At 44.8% G+C, this 25,921-nt stretch overlaps 1 protein-coding gene across 1 annotated transcript; it reads right to left on the bottom strand.

The window, feature by feature from the left end:
* Positions 1-600: 600 nt before the first annotated feature.
* LOC109167451 lies at positions 601-1,314 on the bottom strand. Its single transcript, XM_019316465.1, has one exon. It carries the CDS (start codon positions 1,312-1,314, stop codon positions 601-603), a length of 714 nt encoding a protein of 237 aa, XP_019172010.1.
* Positions 1,315-25,921: the final 24,607 nt, after the last annotated feature.

Here is a 25,921-nt window from a genome sequence, read left to right as displayed (position 1 = left end):
GATTCCTATTCCGAATTCAAAGAATACTTGGATAAATTTAGGTGACTCACAAGAATGACGGGTTACAAATTGTACATGTGCAAAGATTTTGGAATTAACTCAAACATGACTCGTTTTAGGGGTAGACAACTAACTATATGTAAGGCCTACACTTAAGACTAAAAGAATCATACATTAAGGGGAAAACACGCCAAAGAAAACAAGACATCTCAAACAGCCAACGAAGGAAACAAGACAATGCATAAAAGCAACAAGAGACAAGGTGCGTTCTAAAGACAAGGGTAGGCTAGAAAAGAAGTTACCTGCTATCTCCTCCTCAACTAAGCCCTCGGTCTCCGCCTGCGATCGCCCCATAACGAAAACCCTTCCCGACGGCCTAGCCCCGGCTGCTCCACGCCTCGAGCTCCCTCCTGCCACTCCTCTGGATCCCGTAGACGGTGGCAACGCCCTTTGGTTGGCTTGCTGAGGGAACTCGGCGACTTTATGACCTCTATCTCCGCAACAAAAACATCGAAACGCAAAGCCGCTGCAATCCTTGCCCGCATGATCTTTCCCACACTTCCGGCAAGCGGACGCCTTAGCTTGACCCCCGGGCTCTGCTCATGGTGGTCCTTGAGTTGGAGAAGGTGCATTCTTAGCTTGGAATTTCGGTCGTGGCCTCTTGAAGTTGGAAGATCCACCACCCTCAGTCCTTTTCCTTGCAAGCTCATAGGAACCACGTTGTAGCTGCTGTACCCGATACAAGTCCACGGTACTCAGGTATGCTTCCTTCAAAGAACTCGGCCTACTCACGGTTAAAGCCTTTCGTGCCTCGTAGTTCAAGCCGGCTACGAACCTCTCAACTTGGGCAAGCTCGGTAGGGACAAGCATACGGGCGAAGCGAGCGAGCTCTAGAAACTTCTTGTGGTACTCAACCACCGATAGAGAACCCTGCTGGAGATGGAGGAACTCCTCGTACATCGCGGCCCGAACATGCGCCGGATAGAACCTCTCACGCATCCGATCCTTTAAGGCAGTCCAATCAAAGCCAGGCTCCTCAAGACAAGCTGGGCCCTCGTGCACCCACCACAAATCGGCCTCATGGTTGAAGTAGAACGTTGCAAGCTCCACTCGCCGCTCCTCTGGGCACCCGACAACAAAAAAGATCTTGTCAAACGTCCTCACCCACTCCTCAAGAACAACGGGGTCTTCCTCGCCCGCGAACGTCAGAGGTCTATGGCTCGACACAAGGCGCCCTATATCCCTATGCCCGGCAGGCTGCGGAGGTGGCACGGGATGGTTGTTGTGCAACAACGCTTCGCTGAGGGTCTGCATAGTCTGCGTAAGCTGTTGCAGATTCTAGGCAAGCTATTCATTCGTCGGGGTCTCTGGTACGTGCACGCTGACGGGGAGGCATCGCTAAACTTCTACAACAACAACATTGTTACCAACAAGACAACAAACAAGCAGACAACTATAAGCAACACTCAACTCACAACGCATCCTAAGAATCCTAAGCCTAACACTTAGATTCTTATGGTCACCTTAAGGTCTCAAACCACACTTAACCACTTAGAAGTCTAGACGCTATCATCCTAGGCTCAAACCTAGGCTCTGATACCAACTGTAACACCCCCGATTTCCATACCAATTTAAAACTTAATCATGCAGATAATCTAACCATAAAAAACATACACAGCGGAAGTCTAACTATTAAATAGATGGAAAACGAAGAGTGTTATGCCACGTCCACGCTATGGTGAACGCACAGGCGTAAACAACATCAACATAATCTGTCTACATAGGACAAGGTCAAACAACAACAAGTCTAAATCCATCATAGGCACACAAGCCAAAACAACTACAAGGTCAGAGGGATCTATGTTATTCACCACTAGACCGTGCTCGCCTCTACTCGGAACCTGAAAGAAACACATAAATATATGGGACAACGCCCGGTCAGCGAATGATGCTGGTAACCCACCAATACATCTGAAATATCATACGTAAATAGTTTATATGTAAAAAATCGTTTGCAAAACGGAATACAGTATATATAAGTTCAAAGCCGAGAGTAGAAGTCAATCACAAGACTCAATACACTCACAACGAAGACAAGGGAACACATCCCAAGACCACAAGAAGTACAACGACACACAAGAACGGCTCAAGATGTATTCTACCATCACTCAGTAGAATAACACCCGACATGCATAACACAAGAGAATAAGAGACACACAATGGAAACACATGCCTTCGCGACATCACTCGTCACGAATATAGAATTACACAACGGCAACACTTGCTTTCGTGACATCAGCCATCACGAATTGATATGCCTTCCTTTTGACCGTTTCCAACCTTATGGCTACCCCCAACCTTATAGCTAGTTCCAACCTTTACCTCCAGGACCCCTGTACACCAAGTCCAACCTTATTCCTCCGAGGACCGTCGTCCCCACTCCGACAATCTCCAACATGACCACCGATTTCATTGTACACAAGGGTACCGATCACACACACGGCAACACATGCCTCCCAAGAAAACGTGAACCCATCACTCAGGTCACAAACTCCATAATCACGTCATGGCCACCACGAGGACCACTGTCGTACCTTGGTGACTAATGTCCCATACCATTAGTCGTGCAATCCAGGTATAGCCACACACACAACACCATCATAGGAATCAATCAATGGATCACAACGAAGATATGAAATCATACTCAACAAGGGAAGGATCACAATCCGACAACAATGATGATTAACACAAGTCATCATCCACAATAGAACATCGGGAAGTCAAAAGACCAAATACCGAGTCAAAAGAATCACGGGGAACAAATCCCCACCAACGCCATATATGTACCCCGCGGGTGGGGCCACGGGTGGACCCCCACCTGTGGTTCCGCCCGCGGGTACAACTCCTGTACCAAAAATATCCCTTCGGGGATTTTCAACACTAAACTCAAATTAAATTCCAAAACATGTCAAATCTCACCAAATACAACAAAATTACTTGAATCAAAGGAATAGCCAAGCAATGGCACACATGAACCCTAATAAGAAGCTCTAGATATGCATTTTCACAAGACAATGCATCAACACTCACATTTCATAGCAAAATCATATGTAGAATCCAATAAATCATCATATAGGTAAGCAAAATAGATTTTGTAGAGCATGAGTTACCTCTTGTAGACAAAAACCTTCACTTAACACTTCTCAAAGCCCCTAACAAGGTTCACCTTCCACTCCCAGTTCAAGAACACACCAAAAGATCATAAAGATTTCATCTTTTAGGAAAAGATACGTTAGAAGACACTAAAAACACAAAAGGAACATATATCTTACCCTCCTAGATGCTCAAAGATAGGAAAGGTGGAATCTTGGAGATAAACTTTGAAGATCTTGGAATGTCTAAACTTAGCTTGGAGAGAAAGCTAGCTAGGTTTTTAGAGAGAAAGAAGAGTTTTTTCCTTTGAAAGTGTAAGGATAAAAATGAAAGATATCTTCTAGGTTAGCTTGGAATACAATCATAACGGAAATGTCTTCTTTGCCCTTACTAAGATGGGAAAGTGTAAGGGAACAAGGGAACTATTCACAAAGCTTTAGGTACAACATCTTGACTTGGGTTGACCAGTCAATTAGTAGTCCCCGACTATTGAATTTTCAGGAATTTAAGTGTAACACCCCCCAAACATGACCTATATAAAAAGGCCTTAACACATGCAGATCATACAACAACACACTAGCACAGCGGAAGATAAAACGATAACTGGATAAAAGGAATCCAAACGGGGTGTTATGCCACGTCTACCAACCACGGTAAACGCTACGGCGGTCAAATCTGCAATGTGTATACATCTATCCCAAAGACATCAGTCTAAAACTACATTGGCGCACAGGCCACAAAACAAGGATAAAGGTACTAAGCTACCGGCCACTAGACATCGCGCTCGTCTAGACATCACCTGTAAGAACACAAAGATAAACATGGGACGACGCCCGGTCAGCGAATAATGCTGGTAACCCACCAATACCGTTAAGTATCATACATAGGTATGGTATATATACAAAAATCATTTTCGAAACGGAATACATACATATATATATATATATATATATATATATATATATATATATATATATATATATATATATATATATATATATATATATATATATATATATATAAGTTCAAAACCGAGAGAAGTAGTCAACACAAGACTCAACACTCTCATAAGTAACACGGGAACACATCCCAAGACCACAAGCACAACACGACTCACAAAAGAGTCAAGGCACGATCTATCATCACTCAATACACCGCAACCCGACAAACACAACGCGAAGGAACAAGACACACACAACCGGCAACACATACCAAGGCCACACATGCCTTTGTGACTACACACATCACAAGAGAAGAACACACAACACTGGCTACAATATCCCTCGCGATATAACCCATCACGAGTTGGTATGCCTGCCTTATGCCCTCTTCCAACCTTATGGCTACCCCCAACCTTGTATCTTCTTTCCAACCATTACCCCCAGGACCCCTGTACTTCTTAGTCCAACCTTTTACCTCCGGGACCGTCGTCCCCCACCAACGACCACCAACAAAGCCACCAACTTCATAGTACACAAGGTACCGTACACACACAGGGCATCACATGCCTTCCCAAGAAATACGTGGACCCATCACTCAGGCCACAGCTCCATAATCACGTCACGGCCACCACGAGGACCGCTGCAATACCTTGGTGACTAGTATCCCATACCACTAATCGTGCAATCCAGGTAAAGCCACACACACCACACCTCAACAGGAATCAATCAACGGATTGCAACGAAGGTATGAAACATACTCAATTAAGGAATGGGTCACAGCCCAACAACAACAACGATGAATAACACAAGTTATCATCAACCAAACGGAAGGTACAAACAACACACACGCTAGCATTTAGATACCAAACTAGCATGCTTATCAACGGAGAAACTCAAGATAGTTCCGAGGAACACACAAGACATTACACGGTCCAACGAAACACATTGTTGAACACTTAGCACGATTCAAGACACCAAAGTCCTACATGGATACCTAGCATATAGTTCTAGACATACGAAACATCAAGAAGACACTCAAATAGTTCCACAAAAGAACATCGGGAAGTCAAAAGACCAAATACCGAGTCAAAAGAATCACGGGGAACAAATCCTGAACAAACGCCAACATGTACCCCGTGGGTGGACACACGGGTAGGCCCCTACCCGTGGTCCTGCCCGCGGGTACCAACACCCACAAGCCTCGTTCCCGCGGGTGGGGCGGCGGGTAGGGCTCTCCCCGTCGTTCCGCCCAAGGGTACGTCCCTGGGTCCAAAATAATCCCTTCGGGGATTTTCAACTCCAAGCTCAAATTCAAGTCCTACACATGCCAAATCTCACCAAATACAACAAAATGAATTGAATCATAGGAAATGCCAAGCAATAGCATAAAGGAACCCTAAACACAAGCTCTAGATATGCATTTTCACAAGATAAATGCATAAACACTCACATTTCATAGCAAAGCACAAGTAGAATCCAAGAAATCACATATAGGTAAGCAAAGTAGATTTTGTAGAGCATGGGTTACCTCTTGTAGACCAAAAGACTTCACTTTACACCACAACAAGCTCCCCACAAGGCTTACTTTCCAAACCCACTTCAAGATTAAACCAAAATATCATAAAGATCCTACCTTTAAGAAAAAGACAACTAAGATGGAACCAAAAACACAAGATGGACTTAGATCTTACCCTCCTAGATGCCCAAATAGGTGAAAGGTTGAATCTTGGTAGCAAATCTTGGAATCTTGACAAGGGTCTCAACTTAGCTTGGAGAATAAGCTACTCACCTTTCTAGAGAGAAGGTAGAGCTAATTTCTAGGAAATGTAAGGAATGAAATGAAGAAGTCTTCTAGGTTAGGTTACAATACTAACTCTTGGTGAAAAGTCAAGGATACCCTTACTAACCTTTAGAAAGTGTAACGAACAAGGGAACTCCCCTCAAAGCTCAAGGTACAACATAGCTTTGAAGTTGACTAGTCAAATACTAGTCCTCGAGTATTAAAAAATCAGGATTTTAGGAATTAATTCTTCAAATAAAATAGGATTAATTACTCAATTAATCCATGGATTGAATGTGGATTTTTTGGGTGTCGCATTAAGGAATTAAATTACCAATTGAATTAGGATTAATTACTTAATTAATCCCTATATAGAATCTGGATTACGGGGTGTCACACAATAAGCCTGGACGACACGCTGACTTACAAAGAGAAACCCGTAAGGATCCTGGACACTAAGTCTAGGGCCACTCGCCAAAAGACCATAGAAATGGTAAAGGTCTTCTGGTCCAATCACGGAACCGAAGAGGCAACATAGGAACTTAAAGACACCATGAGGGAACGATACTCCGAGCTCTTCACACAAGGTAACCAAGACAAATCCGTAAGATAAGAAAGATGATCGACCTCAGCAAATCTAAGCTTCGGGGACGAAGCTCTCCGTTAGGGGGGGAGGGTGTAACACCCCGTGTTATGGCCTCTAACCCAAACTAATTATATAATTACTTACCCTTAAAAGCGAATTGAATTCCCTTAAGTAATCAGGAAGGGTCCACCATAGACCATGGACCCTTATCCCTAAACCAAACCCTTAGTCCTATAAGGATTAGAATAAGTAAATCCCTACCATTTAGACCCTAATTAGGACTCTTAGATATATATAAGGACATAGGAGGCACCTAGAATTCACACCACAATAGATTCCAGCACACAAGAATTCCCAAGGATTCCCCTATAACCAAACGTAGGAGAAATCAAGAAGAGGAGATCTTAGAGAAAGAACCTTAGTAGACAAGGATTCTAATTAAGGCTAAGAGGTAACCCATGTCTCAACAAAACCTATTTTTCTTGCTATAATCTTCTTCTTTGGCTACTTTGATTTGCAATTCCATGCTTGTGTCTTGATAAAGCTTTTTATGATGATTATGAGATAATCTTGATGTTGATGAGATAATCTTGATGTTTATGTGATCTTGATAATCTTGATTTTCTTTATATTTATGTGTTGATCTTGATAACCTTGATGTTCTTGATTTTAATATGACTAGAGCCCTAGGGTTAAATCGTGGATTTCGTATGGTGATATTCTTGGTATATTTGGGCGGGATTTTGCATGTTCAGGTATTGAGTATTGATAATGTTTAGAAGTCATGTTAGGATGTATTTAATGTGATTCTTTGTTTTAACCCATTACTTGATTACGCGGTGTCGTCGTTCGTGTTTAAATGTGTCTAGACATGGTTTCGTGTTCCACGAAAGATCCCGGGACCAAATTATTACATAAGAATCAGTGGGGGATAGGTGGGGGCAGCGTGCAGCCGGCGGGTGGTCCTCCACCCGCTGGTTTCCCAAGGTGGAATTGGTGGTTTTCCCCGTTTGATGTTTCCCCGTGCCCCGTGGTGTCCCATTGGACCCCGTTTGTCGTGCCTGAGTCAAGTTTGATGTTTCGGGTATTGTTCGTAGGATAAAAGTGTCTTGCGTATTGCATGCTAGTCGAATTGGTATCTCGTTGGCCTAGGTGAAAGATGTATGAACCCCTTAGGCTTATTCCTATCAATGAGGTTGACCACACATAAGTTTTATATACGTCTTTTCCCCTCCCTATGTGTTAATGTGGGTTGCATGTGCTTGGCTATGTGTTATGTGTGCAGGATACCCCAATTAGTTGCGATCAATTGGTTATACGGGCAGTTGGATGGGTTGAGAACCATCGGCTGTTAACCAGGTCGATTGCGATCGGTCAGGTATATAAATATATATTGGGCTGCGGTCCACCGTTTGGTTGCGATCAAACGTTATAAATGAGCTGCGGTTCATAATCTGGTTGCGATCATAAATACACACTATTCGGGCTGCGGTCTACTGTTTGGTTGTGATCAAACGTTACTATATGAGTTGCGGTTCATCGATTGGTTGCGATCAATCCCCACGTGCTGCGGTACGAGGCAGGGTGCTTCGGGGCCGTGTCAGAGCTATATGCGCTGACCCTCATGTATGGGCATGCGATTGGTCCTGCGGCACCACCAAAGTGTGCTTATGTGTTGAGATAATGATTGAATACTGATATGCCTGATGTGGAATAATATTGTGACCTTAGGGTGTATGCTAGTATCTTTATTTGCGTAATTATAACTGATGAATGTGCCTATCCTTACTTGTTGAGTCTATTCTCGGTTCAAAATTAGAGTCTCATAAGTATATATATCTTCTGGCTTCAAAATGGTTTTCCTTATATATATATATATGTAACACCCCGAAATTTTAAAACTTTTTGATCTTATAATATGAAAGCAATTCTATTAAATAGATATCAAATGAAGCATTCTAAACATAAAGTTGGGGGTGGTATGTCACATCTGAGCTAGAGAGCTCAGATGCACAGGCTGTTCTAACTAACTATCCTCAAATATTGTCATTACATCATCATTGCACACAGGCCGAAAGGAAAGACTAACTATCTAATCCGAGTTCTTCTAGCGCGCTCCGGGAGCTAATCATCTGTGCCTGAAAGCCAAATATATCTGTTCAGCGAATGATGCTGGTAACCCACTCTAACGCGTTAAAATACAATATAGGTAAATATATATATATACATAGATATAGTAAAACCATTTTGAAGTAGGAGGATATATACTTAAGAGACTCTAGCCATAAAACCAGGATTAGACTTGACAAATAGGGATAAACACATTCAACAGTGATAATCAATTATATAGACGCAACATCATAAATACACATATCTAAGGACACAGTTCACTTTCATAGCATTCATATCATCATTCAATCCATATCTTTGTCACACAAGCATACTTTGGTGGCGCCACGGGACCAATCCCATGCCCCAAACATGAGGGTTAGCGCATGTGGCACTAACATGGCCCCGAAGCACCCTACCTCATACCGCAGCATGAAGGAATTGACCGCAGCCAACTGTATAGACCGTCGATAGATTCAACGGCGGACCATAGCCCTACACACCGCTGACGCGTTCAGTCGGTGGACTGTGATCCTCTTTTGGGGACTGCGACCCTACACACCGCTTGACAAGCTCAGTCGGTGAGCCGTAGCTGATCATAGCCCTACACACCACCTGAGGGATTCATTCGGTGGACTATGATCTTTGGGGACTACGAGCCTACACACCACTGGCACATACACTCGGTGGATCGCAGCCGACCATTTCCCTATACACCGCCTGACAAACTCATTCGGTGGGCTATGGCCTTCCTCGTGGCTAGTAGCCCTACACACCGCCTGACGCGTCCAGTCGGTGGACCACAGCACACGAGGCCCATGAGATGGACCACAGCCCTAGAAGTGAGTCACTGACCGCAGCCAGGATAATGAAACGCAGCTCATGAGTAACAAATTTGACCGCAGCCAAGATAATGAACCGCATCTCATGTATAACCAATTTGACCGCAGCCAAGAATCATGTACATATATCACGTAGCAAGCACATGCAACCCATATTAACACATCGGGAGGGGGAAAACGTATAAATAAAACTTATGTGTAGTCATCTACATACTAAGAATAGTCCTAAGGGGTTCATACATCTTCCTCTTAGGCCAACGGGTTACCGATTCAACTAGCATGCAATACACGACACTCTTTCATCCTACGAACGGTACCCGAAACATCAAACTAGACTCAGGCACAAGAAACGGAGTCCGTTGGGACACCACGAGGGTTGGGGAACATCAAACGGGGAAGACAAAGTCACAAAGTGGGAAATATCCAGCGGGTGGCCGGCGGGTGGAGGGCCACCCGCCGGCGATGAACCTCCGGGCAGCGGGTGCCCGGCGGGTAGTCGTCTACCCGCCGGCTGCCCGCTGCCGGCGGCGTAACTTCGGGCAGCGGGTAGGTGGCGGGTCCCCCTACCCCCACCTACCCCCCACTGACTCTTTTTCCATACTTGGGTCCCAGGATCCTTTGTGGAACCCGAAACCATACTCAGACACTTTTAAACGCAAACGACGACACCACGTCGTCAAATAACGGATCAAAACCAAGAATCACATTGAACACAACCTATCATGACTTCTAAACATAATAAACACCCAAACATGCGAATTCCCACCCAAATATTCACCAAGAACACCACAACATAAAATTCCCAATTTAACCTAGGGCTCTAATCCCATTCAAACCATCAAGATTATAGTTCATCTTTAATATCAAGAAACATCAAGATTTATCAAGAACTTCACACAATCATCAAGATCCTCTTATGAACATCAAGATCATCAAGATCACACATAAAATCATCTCATCAATCATCAAGATCATATCATAATTATCATAGAAGATTTCATCAAGAGATTTCATCAAGACACAAGCATATAGAAGGAGCCAAAGAAGGAGATTATAGCAAAGAAAATAGGTTTTGTTGAGACATGGGTTACCTCTTAGCCTTAATTAAATTCCTTGGCTATGAAGGGTCTTTCTTTAAGATCTCTTCTTTCTTGATTTCTCCTACGGGGATTCTTGGGAATTCTTGTGTGGTGAAAGTAATTGTGGTGTGGGTTCTAGGTGCCTCCTATGCCCCCTATTTATATATCTAAGAGTCCCAATTAGAGTCTAAATGGTAATGGTTCGCTAATTCTATTCCTTATAGGATTAAGGAGTTGGTTTTAGGGGCAAGGGTCCATGGATTATGGTGGACCCTCCCTAATAAATTAATGGGATTTAATTCTCTTTTTAGGGTAAACGATTAAATAATTAATTGGTTTAGAGGCCGTAACACGGGGTGTTACACTCTCCCCCCCTTACAAGAGGCTTCGTCCCCGAAGCCGGTGCGTGGATCCATTCTTTCACCTCCGGGACGTCACGTGCTTTGGCCCCCTGGTTAGGAAATGTGGTCCCACGTGTCGTTTGTTGGTGGGGTAGAGTGGAACTTTGGTGCGGTGGTCTTTGAAAGGGTTTTGGGTCTACCTTGGTTTCCTGCTCCTGAGCTAGATGCCTCACGCGTGCCCAACATGGCCTCGATTGTTGCTACCCTTTGATCTAATGCACGCGTTGTGTGGATTAGGGATGAGAACGCTTCGTCCATGATTTGGTTTTGCCGGGTGAGCTGCGCGAGGATGCGCTCGTTGATGGATTCTTGATCTTGGTTTCCTGGATTTTCTCTTTCTTGTGTGGGGGCTGGTGGGTTAGGCTCGCTTTCCTCTTCCTGTTCATCCTGTTCCCCTTGCCCTTTACACTCTTGCATTGCTTTTCTTATTTTCTTGTTGGAGATGTCTAGTTGGTCCACTAGTTCTCTTCGTTCTTCCTCCGGTTTTAGACAAACCTCCTCGAGGGTGATGTATTGTCCCCCTTCGGTGTAGTAGATGTCGTTACGGCGGAGGTTCTGGGCATTGAAAATCATCCCGCTTACGGGTTTGACCTCTGTGTGGCTTAAGTCCACCCCCTTTTTCTCCATGATCCAACTTAGGATCATCCCGTAGGGAGGCTAAGCCGGTTGCTTGCCTTGCAAAACTCCATGTGTTTTAGCATAAGGGCCGGTAGGTTGAACTTGATCTTGTGCTTTAGAAAGTAGGCGAAGGTGCACTCCAGGCTTCCCACATCCTTACTCTTGTTGTTCGTAGGCAACAAGCTATCCGTTACAATCATGACTAGTATCTTCTGTTCAGCGGTTAGCCATTTCCTGTTTGGCCGGGTGGCCGAGGTGAAGCCTTCTTCCTTTCCGAGTAGGTACCCGAGGTAATCCTTATACCCCGTATCTTGGATACCGATCCACCCCTTCCGGTCGTAGTCTGACACACCCGTGGTGGTCAATCTCAAGAGTTTGGCCAAGCGGCCTTCGGAGAGTATGATCTCCTTGCCTCGGACCTTGGTGATGATTTCCAATTTATCACCCCTCTTGACGGCTACCAAATGGTGATAGAATTCTTTCACCGATTCGAGGTATGTATCCCCCTTGATTGTGAGATAGGTATCTAGGAGTCCTTGAAATTTAAGCATATCGACTAACTCTGGAGAGAATTGGTCAGGTTCGAGGGCTTTACCTCCGATTACCGTGTAATCGACGTCGTTCTATTCCAGGATTCGGGTACCAACGGGCTTTTTCGGCATTTTGAGATTCCTCTAGCTGATGTTTTTCGGGTGATGCTTTTTCCAGTGGGGCCCCGGTGGAACTCCGGCGAGACTCCGATGAGGTTTTTCCGGCGGCGAGGGGGTGGCGCGGCTTGCTGTTCCGGGGTCGATGGCGAGGGTGCGACGGCTTGGGCGGAGCAGGTGGCCGGTGCTGGCAGCGGGTTCGCCGTGGCAGTGGGCTCATCGCGGGTGGCCTCCGGGCGATGGCGGCGGCAGGTTCGTCGCAGGTAGCTTCCGGGTGGCGGAGGCGGGCCGTGTGGGTGGTCGTCGGTGGTCTGCTTGGTGATGGCAGTTATGGCGGGTTTGGGTGGTGCCGGCGGCCTAGAGAGGGGGTGAGAAGAAGAGAGATGGAGTTGTGTGTTTGGAGGAAGAAGAAGGGTTTTTGATTTGGGGATTTTGTGGGTTTTTTTTTTAGGGATTTGTAATGGTTTAAGAAGGGAGTGTTCCTTTGAGGTTTCAAAAAACACTTATAGCCTAGTGGTTAGGAGCTTAGTCTTTTAAATGGGAGGTTTAGGGTTCAAGTCCCATTGATAACATTAGTTTTCTTTGTTGTGCATTCCTTTGGCTCTTTCCTTCTTTTGTCTTCTAGTGGTAGAAGATTTGACCGGTCTTTCTTGTTGTTGCTGCGAGTTTTTCTTCTTAGTAGTAGAAGCTTCTCGTAAAGGGGGGGAGAGTGTAACACCCCGTGTTACGGCCTTCAATCCCGGATTAATTATTTAATTAATCCCGTTAATAATAATTAAATATGATTTAATTCGGTTAGGTTTCCCTTTAATTAATTATTAAGGCCCACCATGAACCGTGGGCCCTTGCCTAAATTAGAGCCTTAAGCCCATTAAGAATAAAGAAAGTAAACCTTTTACTATTCAGATTCTGATTAGGAATCCTAGACCTAGTTACCTATTAGGAATAAAGGAAGTAGGCCTTTCACTATTCAGATTATGATTAGGATTCTCTTTAATTAATTAATATGGTCCACTATGGACCATGGAACCCAATCCTTAGTCCCAAAAGGAATAGAATTAACAGGCCTATAATATTAGTTCCTAATTAGGACTCCTAAATATATAAATAGGGGACTTAAGAGGCACCTAGAACCCCCCACATGATTAACGCCCACCACCCCAAAAAGAGCTCCAAGAATTCCCTTAGGAGAAATCAAGAAAGCAAGGAAGCTTAAAGAAAGATCCTTCATAGCCAAGGAATTAATTAAGGCTAAGAGGTAACCCATGTCTCAACAAAACCTATTTTCATAGTTATAATTCCCCTTAGGGTTTCCCCATATTATTGTATATTGGCGGGTTATGATGATTATTATTGGTAATTGATGTGATGATCCCGTGGGGGATCTTGATGATCTTGATATTGGGAGATTCTTGATAACTATGGTGTTCTTGAAAATTATATGGGGTTCTTGATGATTATGTGTCGTTCTTGATAATTGTGTGATGCTCTTGATGTTTATGTGTTATTCTTACCGAATCTTGCAATTAGAAGATGAATCGTATTCTTGTTGATATAAAAGTGATTAGAACCCTAGGTTGTATCGTATGATCTTATTCTTGGATTGTCGGGTGGGAATTCGCATGTTTGGGTGTTGATTATGTTTAGAAAAGCATGATAGATTATGTGCCGTACGGTTCTCGTATTTGATCCGTTAATTGTCTACGTGTTGTCATTAATTGAGTTGTAAAGTGTCTAAGCATGGTTTCGGGTTCCACAACGGTTCCCGGGACGAAAAGTGGTGAAAAGAGTCAGTGGGGGGTAGGTGGGGGTAGGGGACCCGCCACCTACCCGTGGCGTTCTCGGGCAGCCCGGCAGCGGGCAGCCGGCGGGCGGGCAGCTGCCCGCCGGGCACCCGCTGCCCGGAACAGTGGCAGCCGGCGGCAGCCGGCGGCAGCCGGCGGGTGGACCACCACCCACCGGCTACCCGCTGGAATTTGTCCCCACTCGGGACCCCGGCTTCCCCGTTTGATATTTCCCCGATCCCCGTGGTGTCCCAACGGACCCCGCTTGTCGTGCCTGTGTCTAGTTTGATGTTTCGGGTACCGTTCGTAGGTTTATGAGTCTATTATATTGCATGCTAGTTGAATTGGTATCCCGTTGACCTAGGTGGAAGAAGTATGAACCCCTTAGGACTATTCTTAGTATGTGATGGATCACGCATAGGTTTTGTTATACGCTTTCGTCCCCTTCCCAACGTGTAATGTGGGTTGCATGTGCTTGCTATGTGTTATGTGTGCGTGTTGCCCCAATTCGGTTGCGATCGGATTGGTTATCCTGAGCTGCGGTTCGGAAGCCGGCTACAGTCAGATGGGAATTCCTGGCTGTAGTCGGATGACGGTATCCTGGGCTGCGGTCCAGAAGCTGGTTGTAGTCAGATGGGAATTCCTGGCTGCAATCAGGTGACATCTTTCCTGAGCTGCGGTTCAGAGGCTGGCTGTAGTCAGATGGGAATTCCTGGCTACAGTCAGATGACACACTCTCTTGGGCTGCGGTCCACTGTTTGGTTGCGATCAAACATTATGATGAGCTGCGGTTCATCGGTCGGTTGCGATCGACCCCTCCGTGTTGCGATACGGGGCAGGGTGCTGCGGGGCTGTGTCAGAGCTATATGCGCTGACCCTCATGTATGGGCATGCGATCGGTCCTGTGGCGCCAACAATGTGCGTTATGTGTGTGATATGGACGAGATTGTGATTATGTGTGCCTTGGGATGTGACTATGGGAATTATATTGGGGATTGTTTATGATGGGTTGTGATTATTGTTTATGCTTTGCCTTATCTGCCTTATCTGTTGTGAACTGCATATGCTCGTTATAACTGTTGCTTGTGTCTGGCCTTATCTGTCGAGTCATTCCCGTTTTTAAAGCTAGAGTTCGTAGGATATATCTTCATGCTCAAAATGGTTTTCGTATATCTATATATATCTCTATATGTATTGTATTTCAACGCGTTGGAGTGGGTTACCAGCATCTCTCGCTGAACAGATATATTTGGCTTTCAGGCACAGGAGATTAAGTCACTGCAGCGCGCTAGAACTTGGAGTGTAGAAGTAGATAGTTTCCTTTGGCCTGCGTGCCACGTTTATGTAATTACGTTTTGAGGATATTAGTTAGTTAGCCTGTGCACTTGGGTTCTCTAGCCCAGGTGTGGCATAGCACCCCGTACGCTTGTATTTATATCTTGGGATTTAATAAGATTCTATCTTTATTATAAGTTTTAAAAGTCTTGAAAATCTGGGGTGTTACAGTTGGTATCAGAGCCTAAGTTTGATACTAGGATAAAACTCTTAAGACCGGACTTTAAGACATTAAGCTTGAACTCTAGGTATTTAGGAACATAGGACTCAGGAATCTTAGGACGCGCGGTGAGATTGTGAAACCTACACATAACATCCCCTCACTTTATCCCTCACTAATTTAAGGAACCTTCCCCTACGCTTACCACACCAGGTAAGGGTGCGAATAGATAAGTTTACTTCCACAACTGGGTAACGTACACTTACCCGATAAATCGCCTCGTCCTAACTCCCGTCAAAAGACTTGACAAGGACCCTGACCAAAGAAAAGGAAGATTTGGATGACTACTAAGAAGAAGTGTTACAGTCAGGACTGCTAAAAGGGACGGACTGCAATACGCACCAACCCAGGGTAACCACGATAACCCCCGAGTCCGAAAAATGGCATGCACCTTCCGGCAAGTTGCCTTATCTCGGCAAACCCGGGTTGCGGCTACAACAAACAGGAAGGAAAACTAGGACACCTATTAAAGTAGCAAAGGAACGACACCATTAGTCGAATCCTTGGGTGCAAGGTAAGTATATCACGACACCTTGCGACCCCACCACCCCAATTTATAATATCATCCGCCCTGAAACCCCAGCATCTTGATACCCCTATTTGTTGAAAACTCCCACCCCGAATCCTTAATTACCTTAAGAGCAAATTCGCAACCGTCATGACCTTGCTCACCCTTTGTTGCGCTTAACCTAAACCCTCGGAAACCCTAAATTGTTATTGCCCTTAATCTAAGTTCATAACCCCACTCCGTTTGGAAACCCTGTTAAAAACCGTAGAGCAGCATAAGGCCCTTACCCTGCCCAGGGGCGTGAAGAACCGACATTCATTGATTCAACATTAAAATAAGTTGTTAGATAGGAATCAGCGAAGTAGGTGGGGGTTACGAATACGTATCACCCCACCCTTGCACGAAAACCGTGAAGGCTTCACGAGAAACCATAGCCTGTACGTACGCCACCGAAGAACGTCATGCGTTGACAAGAGCGGGCAAACAAATATGTTCAATGTGTCAGGGGTCCTCGCTACAGAAAACATCGTCAAATAGGTGCAACAGGCCGAACCTAAAGGAGGACATAAAGCCTTGCTAAGAATTTCATCCACCAAGGAAGGGATGAAACCCAATAGAACAAGAAAGACTAACCCGAAACCCCCCTTACCCTTAAGAACCCTCGGCAAGGATTAAGAGTCAAGACCTAGGGGTTTGACCCACTAAACCGACTGGGTCCAGACTTCTGGACATCCGAGGGGAACGTGCACGGAAACCATCACGAGAATTCCCCTGGAAGCCATAGAGACGAAGCGGACTTCAACACGGGTAGAGAAGATCAAACGAAAATCTTAGAATCAAACAAAGCCAAGGAAAAGGGATCACCAGTTCGACTGCACGCCACAACCAAGCCCCAAACAGGCATAATCACTCGAAGCCAAGAGTCCTTAGCCCCTTCCCTCCCATTGCCAATCAAGCACCATTTCGTTAAAGAATCCGTCCTATCACTCCAAACCTCGCTCTTGATCCCTCATTACAGACAAACCCGTACAAGGTGGCAACCTTCCTTCCTGTATTACGACCTTGAGACATCGACCCTATCCGCCCCTCGACTTTGAAACCTAGCCCTTGCACTTCTTACGCCCCTTTAAACCCAGACCAAGAAAACATAGATATATATATGTATGTATATCTACCTCTAGAACTCGCGCTTAAGGATCAATGAACATTGTACGATGGGTCGTCCTATGTATCCAAGTCCCTTTTATTGTGCACAAGGGCATGGGACTTGTCAAGACATGAATCTGTGCATTTTTGGGGTCTTTCCCGAAGGAATTGACTATTTCTAGTCACTTTCCCGCGGGTCCCCAACGGGTCCCTGACGGGACCCTGGCGGGTCCTTGGCAGGAGCTTGGCAGGCGGACGACCGCCCACCTCGCGCCCACTGGTACAATGTGCTGATTTCTTAACCCCTCATTTTATTGATTTGTGGCGCACTTGTGTGCCTCGATTGAGGAATATGAGTCTTGGGTAAGAAACCATGGACCACCCAAACATAGTGTCCTACGTAAAAGACCTTGACGCACGAGACACCATCGGGAAATCACAATCAATTACATTGCACGAGTAATTGAAGTTGGATCCTACGATACAACCGACTAGGGATGTTTGACGTAAAGGATTGCGCAAACCAAGGAGGCAACTCGTGCAAAGAACCCACGAAAACCTTAAAAGTCAAAATACTAAGGATGGACCGGGACTCCTCCAAACCATGGACATCGTTCGAGCAAATCAGAGGACTCCTTACAAGTTGTATGGGATCAAGAACTACGTAGCCCATGGTGCTAAGCAAGAGGGTGAAGAACACATTCGCGCCAAGACTTCAAGGGTCATTAAGGACCCACAAGGAAATGAGGTGACTCGTAAAGTCGCCAAGTCATCCCACAACGAGATTTGGTAACCGACTGCGCTTTAAAAGAAAAAGGGGCACGCAAGGACACCTTCATCATTAAAAATAACACAAACAGGGCACAACAATGCCGAACCTCGGGTAAGACATGGAGTCTTACTAAGAATTTCATCCACTAAAGAGGAGATGAAATTCAATAAGAAGAGAAATTCAACCCAAAGTCCATCGACTCCCAAGAGACTTTGGGAAGAAATTGGGAAGTGCACCCTAAGAGATTGGCTTGGTTGACCCAACTCGGTCAAGACCTTGGGCGCATTAAAGAAGTAAGTGTTGAATCACCACGGGAAATTCCCTCAAGAAAGAAGAGGAGGATGAAACCTTAGCCTGGGAAGCAAGGTCTAACAAGGATCTTAAAGTCAAGCAAGCACCAACACCAAGGAAGGAGGATCATCAGCTCGTCGGCGCATCGTGATCAAAGCATCTAACCAGATTATTCACTCGGGATCGAGAAACCTTAACCCATCCTAGCCGAATTCCTTTCCCTCCCTCGGAAAATCGGCCCCTTCCTTATTTCAAAACCCTTTCTACCCTTCAGACCCCATTCTCAATCCCATGTTTTAACGATTCCATACAAGTGGCAACCTCACAACCAAAGTTGCAACCTCGAAAACTCGATCCTAATTCCTGAATTCACCGTATCCTCAAGTTTGAAACCCACTCTCTTAGCCCTGTAAACCTAATCGTTCCCAAAAACCCAACACACATAGGCGTGCAAGTATACAATTTCCCCGTGGAATACCCTCCCTATAGGACCACGGTTCTTCTCTTGACTCGTTAACCCTGCAATGATTTCCAAGCTTCGGGGACGAAGCTTCTCGTAAAGGGGGGGAGAGTGTAACACCCCGTGTTACGGCCTTCAATCCCGGATTAATTATTTAATTAATCCCGTTAATAATAATTAAATATGATTTAATTCGGTTAGGTTTCCCTTTAATTAATTATTAAGGCCCACCATGAACCGTGGGCCCTTGCCTAAATTAGAGCCTTAAGCCCATTAGGAATAAAGAAAGTAAACCTTTTACTATTCAGATTCTGATTAGGAATCCTAGACCTAGTTACCTATTAGGAATAAAGGAAGTAGGCCTTTCACTATTCAGATTATGATTAGGATTCTCTTTAATTAATTAATATGGTCCACTATGGACCATGGAACCCAATCCTTAGTCCCAAAAGGAATAGAATTAACAGGCCTATAATATTAGTTCCTAATTAGGACTCCTAAATATATAAATAGGGGACTTAAGAGGCACCTAGAACCCCCCACATGATTAACGCCCACCACCCCAAAAAGAGCTCCAAGAATTCCCTTAGGAGAAATCAAGAAAGCAAGGAAGCTTAAAGAAAGATCCTTCATAGCCAAGGAATTAATTAAGGCTAAGAGGTAACCCATGTCTCAACAAAACCTATTTTCATAGCTATGATTTCCCCTTAGGGTTTCCCCCATATTATTGTGAATGGTGAAATTATGGTGATTATTATTGATGTTGATTTGATGATTCCATGGGGAATCTTGATAATCTTGATATTGGGAATTTCTTGATAATTATGATGTTCTTGATGATTAATTGGGATTTTAATGATTATGTGTTGTTCTTGATGATTATGATGTTCTTGATGATTAATTGGCATCCTTGATGTTATGTATTATTCTTACCGAATCTTGCAATTAGAAGATGAATCGTATTCTTGTTGATATAAAAGTGATTAGAACCCTAGGTTGTATCGTATGATCTTATTCTTGGATTGTCGGGTGGGAATTCGCATGTTTGGGTGTTGATTATGTTTAGAAAAGCATGATAGATTATGTGCCGTACGGTTCTCGTATTTGATCCGTTAATTGTTTACGTGTTGTCATTAATTGCATTGTAAAGTGTCTAAGCATGGTTTCGGGTTCCACAACGGTTCCCGGGACGAAAAGTGGTGAAAAGAGTCAGTGGGGGGTAGGTGGGGGTAGGGGACCCGCCACCTACCCGTGGCGTTCTCGGGCAGCCCGGCAGCGGGCAGCCGGCGGGCGGGCAGCTGCCCGCCGGGCACCCGCTGCCCGGAACAGTGGCAGCCGGCGGGCAGCCGGCGGGTGGACCACCACCCACCGGCTACCCGCTGGAATTTGTCCCCACTCGGGACCCCGGCTTCCCCGTTTGATGTTTCCCCGATCCCCGTGGTGTCCCAACGGACCCCGCTTGTCGTGCCTGTGTCTAGTTTGATGTTTCGGGTACCGTTCGTAGGTTTATGAGTCTATTATATTGCATGCTAGTTGAATTGGTATCCCGTTGACCTAGGTGGAAGAAGTATGAACCCCTTAGGACTATTCTTAGTATGTGATGGATCACGCATAGGTTTTGTTATACGCTTTCGTCCCCTTCCCAACGTGTAATGTGGGTTGCATGTGCTTGCTATGTGTTATGTGTGCGTGTTGCCCCAATTCGGTTGCGATCGGATTGGTTATCCTGAGCTGCGGTTCGGAAGCCGGCTACAGTCAGATGGGAATTCCTGGCTGTAGTCGGATGACGGTATCCTGGGCTGCGGTCCAGAAGCTGGTTGTAGTCAGATGGGAATTCCTGGCTGCAATCAGGTGACATCTTTCCTGAGCTGCGGTTCAGAGGCTGGCTGTAGTCAGATGGGAATTCCTGGCTACAGTCAGATGACACACTCTCTTGGGCTGCGGTCCACTGTTTGGTTGCGATCAAACATTATGATGAGCTGCGGTTCATCGGTCGGTTGCGATCGACCCCTCCGTGTTGCGATACGGGGCAGGGTGCTGCAGGGCTGTGTCAGAGCTATATGCGCTGACCCTCATGTATGGGCATGCGATCGGTCCTGTGGCGCCAACAATGTGCGTTATGTGTGTGATATGGACGAGATTGTGATTATGTGTGCCTTGGGATGTGACTATGGGAATTATATTGGGGATTGTTTATGATGGGTTGTGATTATTGTTTATGCTTTGCCTTATCTGTTGTGAACTGCATATGCTCGTTATAACTGTTGCTTGTGTCTGGCCTTATCTGTCGAGTCATTCCCGGTTTTAAAGCTAGAGTTCGTAGGATATATCTTCATGCTCAAAATGGTTTTCGTATATCTATATATATCTCTATATGTATTGTATTTCAACGCGTTGGAGTGGGTTACCAGCATCTCTCGCTGAACAGATATATTTGGCTTTCAGGCACAGGAGATTAAGTCACTGGAGCGCGCTAGAACTTGGAGTGTAGAAGTAGATAGTTTCCTTTGGCCTGCGTGCCACGTTTATGTAATTACGTTTTGAGGATATTAGTTAGTTAGCCTGTGCACTTGGGTTCTCTAGCCCAGGTGTGGCATAGCACCCCGTACGCTTGTATTTATATCTTGGGATTTAATAAGATTCTATCTTTATTATAAGTTTTAAAAGTCTTGAAAATCTGGGGTGTTACACTAATTATCCTAAACAGAACTCGTCTTCTTGGTTTTCTTCTGATTGGTTTGCGGGGTCTTCGTCCCTTGGGGCCATGTTTTCTTCGTCGATGTTTCCCTTGTTTTCGAGTTCGGCCTGAGTGCGGCTCATGATGAACACTTTTCTGGGAGCACTGTAATTCCCCTAATTGTTTGTTCCCCCGCGTTGGCCCATGATTGTAGGGCGCGAGTTCGAGGGTTGAGTGCATTGGAAAGACTTGTGTCCTTCTCCTCCGCAGTTGAAGCATCTCCAGGGGTTTCCCATGCAGTCCTTGCCTCTATGGTCCTTGTTGCATCTTTGGCAAGGGAAACTCCTTGTGCTAGCCTGGTTATTTCCCAGGGGTGGTCTTTGGCCAGCTGGATTGCTTGGCCTAGCGTTAGTGTCATTTCTCGATCTTTTCATAGGTGGTGCCCCGCCTCTGGTGTTCCTTTTACGAATCTGTTCCTGAACCCCATGTTGTAGTAGTTGGATTCGATAGAGATTGGCGGCACTGGAGTAAGCCTCGTTGAGGGTCCGGGGTCCACTTACTATTAGCGCCTTCCGGGCTTCGAAGTTGATGCCTGATATAAATCTTTCTATTTTGGTTGCCTCTGTGGGGACCAATTCTAGTGCGAAGCGTGCTAGCTCGAGGAACCGTTTATGGTATTCCATGACTGTAGACATTCCTTATATCAGGTGGAGGAACTCTTCTTGCATGGATGCTTTTACGTGTGCTGGGTAGAATCGCTCCCGTAGTCGTGTTTTTAGGTTTTCCCAATTGAATCCTGGTTCTTGTCTGTAAGTGGGCCCCTCGTGGATCCACCAAAGGTCTGCCTCGTGTCCGAAGTAGAATGAGGCTATCTCTACACGACGTTCTTCTGGCATTCTACCAATCCCAAAATCTTGTCGAAGGTCCGAATCCATTCCTCGAGGATTGCGGGATCTTCTTCTCCCGAGAAAGTGGGTGGTCGATGATTTGAAACTTGTCGAGCGAGTTCTGAGTTGGCGTTTGGTGGAGGTGGTGGTGGTCTGTTGTTGCGGAGTGCTATGTTGCTTAGTGTCTGGGCGACTTGTGTTAGTTGTTGTAAAGTTTGAGCCAGGGGATCGTGTGTGGTGGGTTCCGGAGTTCTTGACTGTCTTCTGTTAGGTGCCATGCTACTGATCTACTGAGCCAATTTTTATAGTAATTTTGAGTTAGAGTGTTGCACCTTTACCTTGATGCGATAAGCGAAGGGGAGAGTTTTCTTAAATTAAACGAAGGGTAGAGTGAGAGAGGTTTTATGTTTTGATGGGTATACTCACAATCTCACCGCGCGTCCTATGATTTCTGAGTCCTATGTTCCTAAATACTTAGAGTTCAAGCCTAATGTTCTAAAGTCTGGTCTTAAGAGTCTTGTCCTAGGGTCAAACTTAGGCTCTGATACCATCTGTAACACCCCGAAACTTTAAAACTTATTGATCTCATAATATGAAAGCAATTCTATTAAATAGTTATCAAATGAAGCATTCTAAACATAGAGTTGGGGGTGTTATGCCACATCTGAGCTGGAGAGCTCAGATGCACAGGCGGTTCTAACTAACTATCCTCAAATATTGTCATTACATCATCAAGGCACGCAGGCCGAAAGGAAAGACTAACTATCTAATCCGAGTTCTTCTAGCGCGCTCCGGGAGCTAATCATCTGTGCCTGAAAGCCAAATATATCTGTTCAGCGAATGATGCTGGTAACCCACTCTAACGCGTTAAAATACAATATAGGTAAATATATATATATATATGTATGTATATATATATATATATATATATATATATATATATATATATATATATATATATATATATATATATATATATATATATATATATATATATATATATATATATATATATATATATATATATATATATATATATAGTAAAACCATTTTGAAGCAGGAGGATATATACTTAAGAGACTCTAGCCTTAAAATCAGGATTAGATTCGACAGATAGGGATAAACACATTCAACAGTGATAATCAATTATATAGAGGCAACATCATAAATACACATATCTAAGGTCACAGTTCACTTTGTCACACAAGCATACTTTGGTGGCACCACGGGACCAATCGCATGCCCCAAACATGAGGGTTAGCGCATATAGCACTAACACGGCCCCGCAGCACCCTACCTCATACCACAGCATGAAGGAATTGACCGCAGCCAATTGTATAGACCGTCGATAGATTCAACGGCGGACCACAGCCCTACACACCGCTGACGCGTTCAGTCGGTGGACTATGATCCTCTTTTCGGGACTGCGACCCTACACACTGCTTGACGAGCTCAGTCGATGGGTCGTAGCTGATCATAGCCCTACACACCACCTGAGGGATTCATTCGGTGGACTATGATCTTTGGGGACTACGACCCTACACACCGCTGGCACATACACTCGGTGGATCGCAGCCGACCATTGCCCTACACACCGCCTGACGAACTCATTCAGTGGGCTATGGCCTTCCTCATGGCTAGTAGCCCTACACACCGCCTGACGCGTCCAGTCGGTGGACCACAGAACACGAGTCCCATGAGGTGGACCGCAGCCCTAGAAGTGAGTCACTGACCGCAGCCAGGATAATGAAACGCAGCTCATGAGTAACAAATTTGACTGCAGCCAAGATAATGAACCGCAGCTCATGTATAACCAATTTGACCGTAGCCAAGAATCATGCACATATATCACGTAGCAAGCACATGCAACCCATATTAACACATCGGGAGGGGGAAAACGTATAAATAAAACTTATGTGTAGTCATCTACATACTAAGAATAGTCCTAAGGGGTTCATACATCTTCCTCTTAGGCTAACGGGTTACTGATTCAACTAGCATGCAATACACGAGACTCTTTCATCCTACGAACGGTACCCGAAACATCAAACTAGACTCAGGCACGACAAACGGAGTCCGTTGGGACACCACGAGGGTTGGGGAACATCAAACGGGGAAGCCAAAGTCCCAAAGTGGGAAATATCCAGCGAGTGGCCGGCGGGTGGCCCCGGCTGCCCGCCAGCGATGAACCTCCGGGCAGCGGGTGCCCGGCGGGTAGTCGTCTACCCGCCGGCTGCCCGCTGCCGGCGGCGTAACTTCGGGCAGCGGGTAGGTGGCGGGTCCCCCTACCCCCACTGACTCTTTTTCCATACTTGGGTCCCGGGATCCTTTGTGGAACCCGGAACCATACTGGAACACTTTTAAACGCAAACGACGACACCACGTAGTCAAATAACGGATCAAAACCAAGAATCACATTGAGCACAACCTATCATGACTTCTAAACATAATCAACACCCGAACATGCGAATTCCCACCCAAATATTCACCAAGAACACCACAATATAAAATTTCCAATTTAACCTAGGGCTCTAATCCCATTCAAACCATCAAGATCATAGTTCATCTTTAATATCAAGAAACATCAAGATTTATCAAGAACTTCACACAATCATCAAGACCCTCTTATCAACATCAAGATCATCAAGATCACACATAAAAGCATCTCATCAATCATCAAGATCATATCATAATTATCATAGAACATTTCATCAAGATACAAGCATATAGAAGGAGCCAAAGATGGAGATTATAGCAAAGAAAATAGGTTTTGTTGAGACATGGGTTACCTCTTAGCCTTAATTAAATTCCTTGGCTATGAAGGGTCTTTCTTTAAGATCCCTTCTTTCTTGATTTCTCCTACAGGGATTCTTGGGAATTCTTGTGTGGTGAAAGTAATTGTGGTGTGGGTTCTAGGTGCCTCCTATGCCCCCTATTTATATATCTAAGAGTCCCAATTAGGGTCTAAATCGTATGGGTTTGCTAATTCTATTCCTTATAGGATTAAGGAGTTGGTTTTAGGGGCAAGGGTCCATGGACTATGGTGGACCCTCCCTAATTAATTAATGGGATTTAATTCTCTTTTTAGGGTAAATGATTAAATAATTAATTGGTTTAGAGGTCGTAACACGGGGTGTTACAATATATATATATATATATATATATATATATATATATATATATATATATATATATATATATATATATATATATATATATATATATATATATATATATATATATATATATATATATATATATATATATATATATACCTATATTGTATTTTAACGCGTTGGAGTGGGTTACCAGCATTATTCGCTGAACAGATATATTTGGCTTTCAGGCACAGCTGAGTAGCTCCGGAGCACGCTAGAGGACCCGAAGCTTAGTTAGTTAGTTTCCTTATCGGACTGCGTACCATGATGATGTATTGACACTATTTTGAGGATATTTAGATAGTACAGCCTGTGCATCTGAGTCCTCCGGCTCAGATGTGGCATAGCACCCCAAACACTTATGTTTAGTTATGCTCTGTTTCGAGGTTTAATGACAGTATTGCCTTTATTTCATAAGCATTCAAAGTTTTAAATTTTAGGGGTGTTACATGGTCGCTAGTCGACCATTTCTTGACACGGAAGTTAGTGAAAGTCGAGTTCATGCGTGAGGTCTTGGCGTCAGTATG

This window comes from Ipomoea nil, unplaced genomic scaffold (genome assembly GCF_001879475.1).
Source record: "Ipomoea nil cultivar Tokyo-kokei standard unplaced genomic scaffold, Asagao_1.1 scaffold3162, whole genome shotgun sequence".
Taxonomy (NCBI): domain Eukaryota; kingdom Viridiplantae; phylum Streptophyta; class Magnoliopsida; order Solanales; family Convolvulaceae; genus Ipomoea; species Ipomoea nil.
The sequence above is the reverse complement of the archived record's forward strand: the minus strand, read 5'-3'. Positions and strand labels throughout refer to the sequence as shown.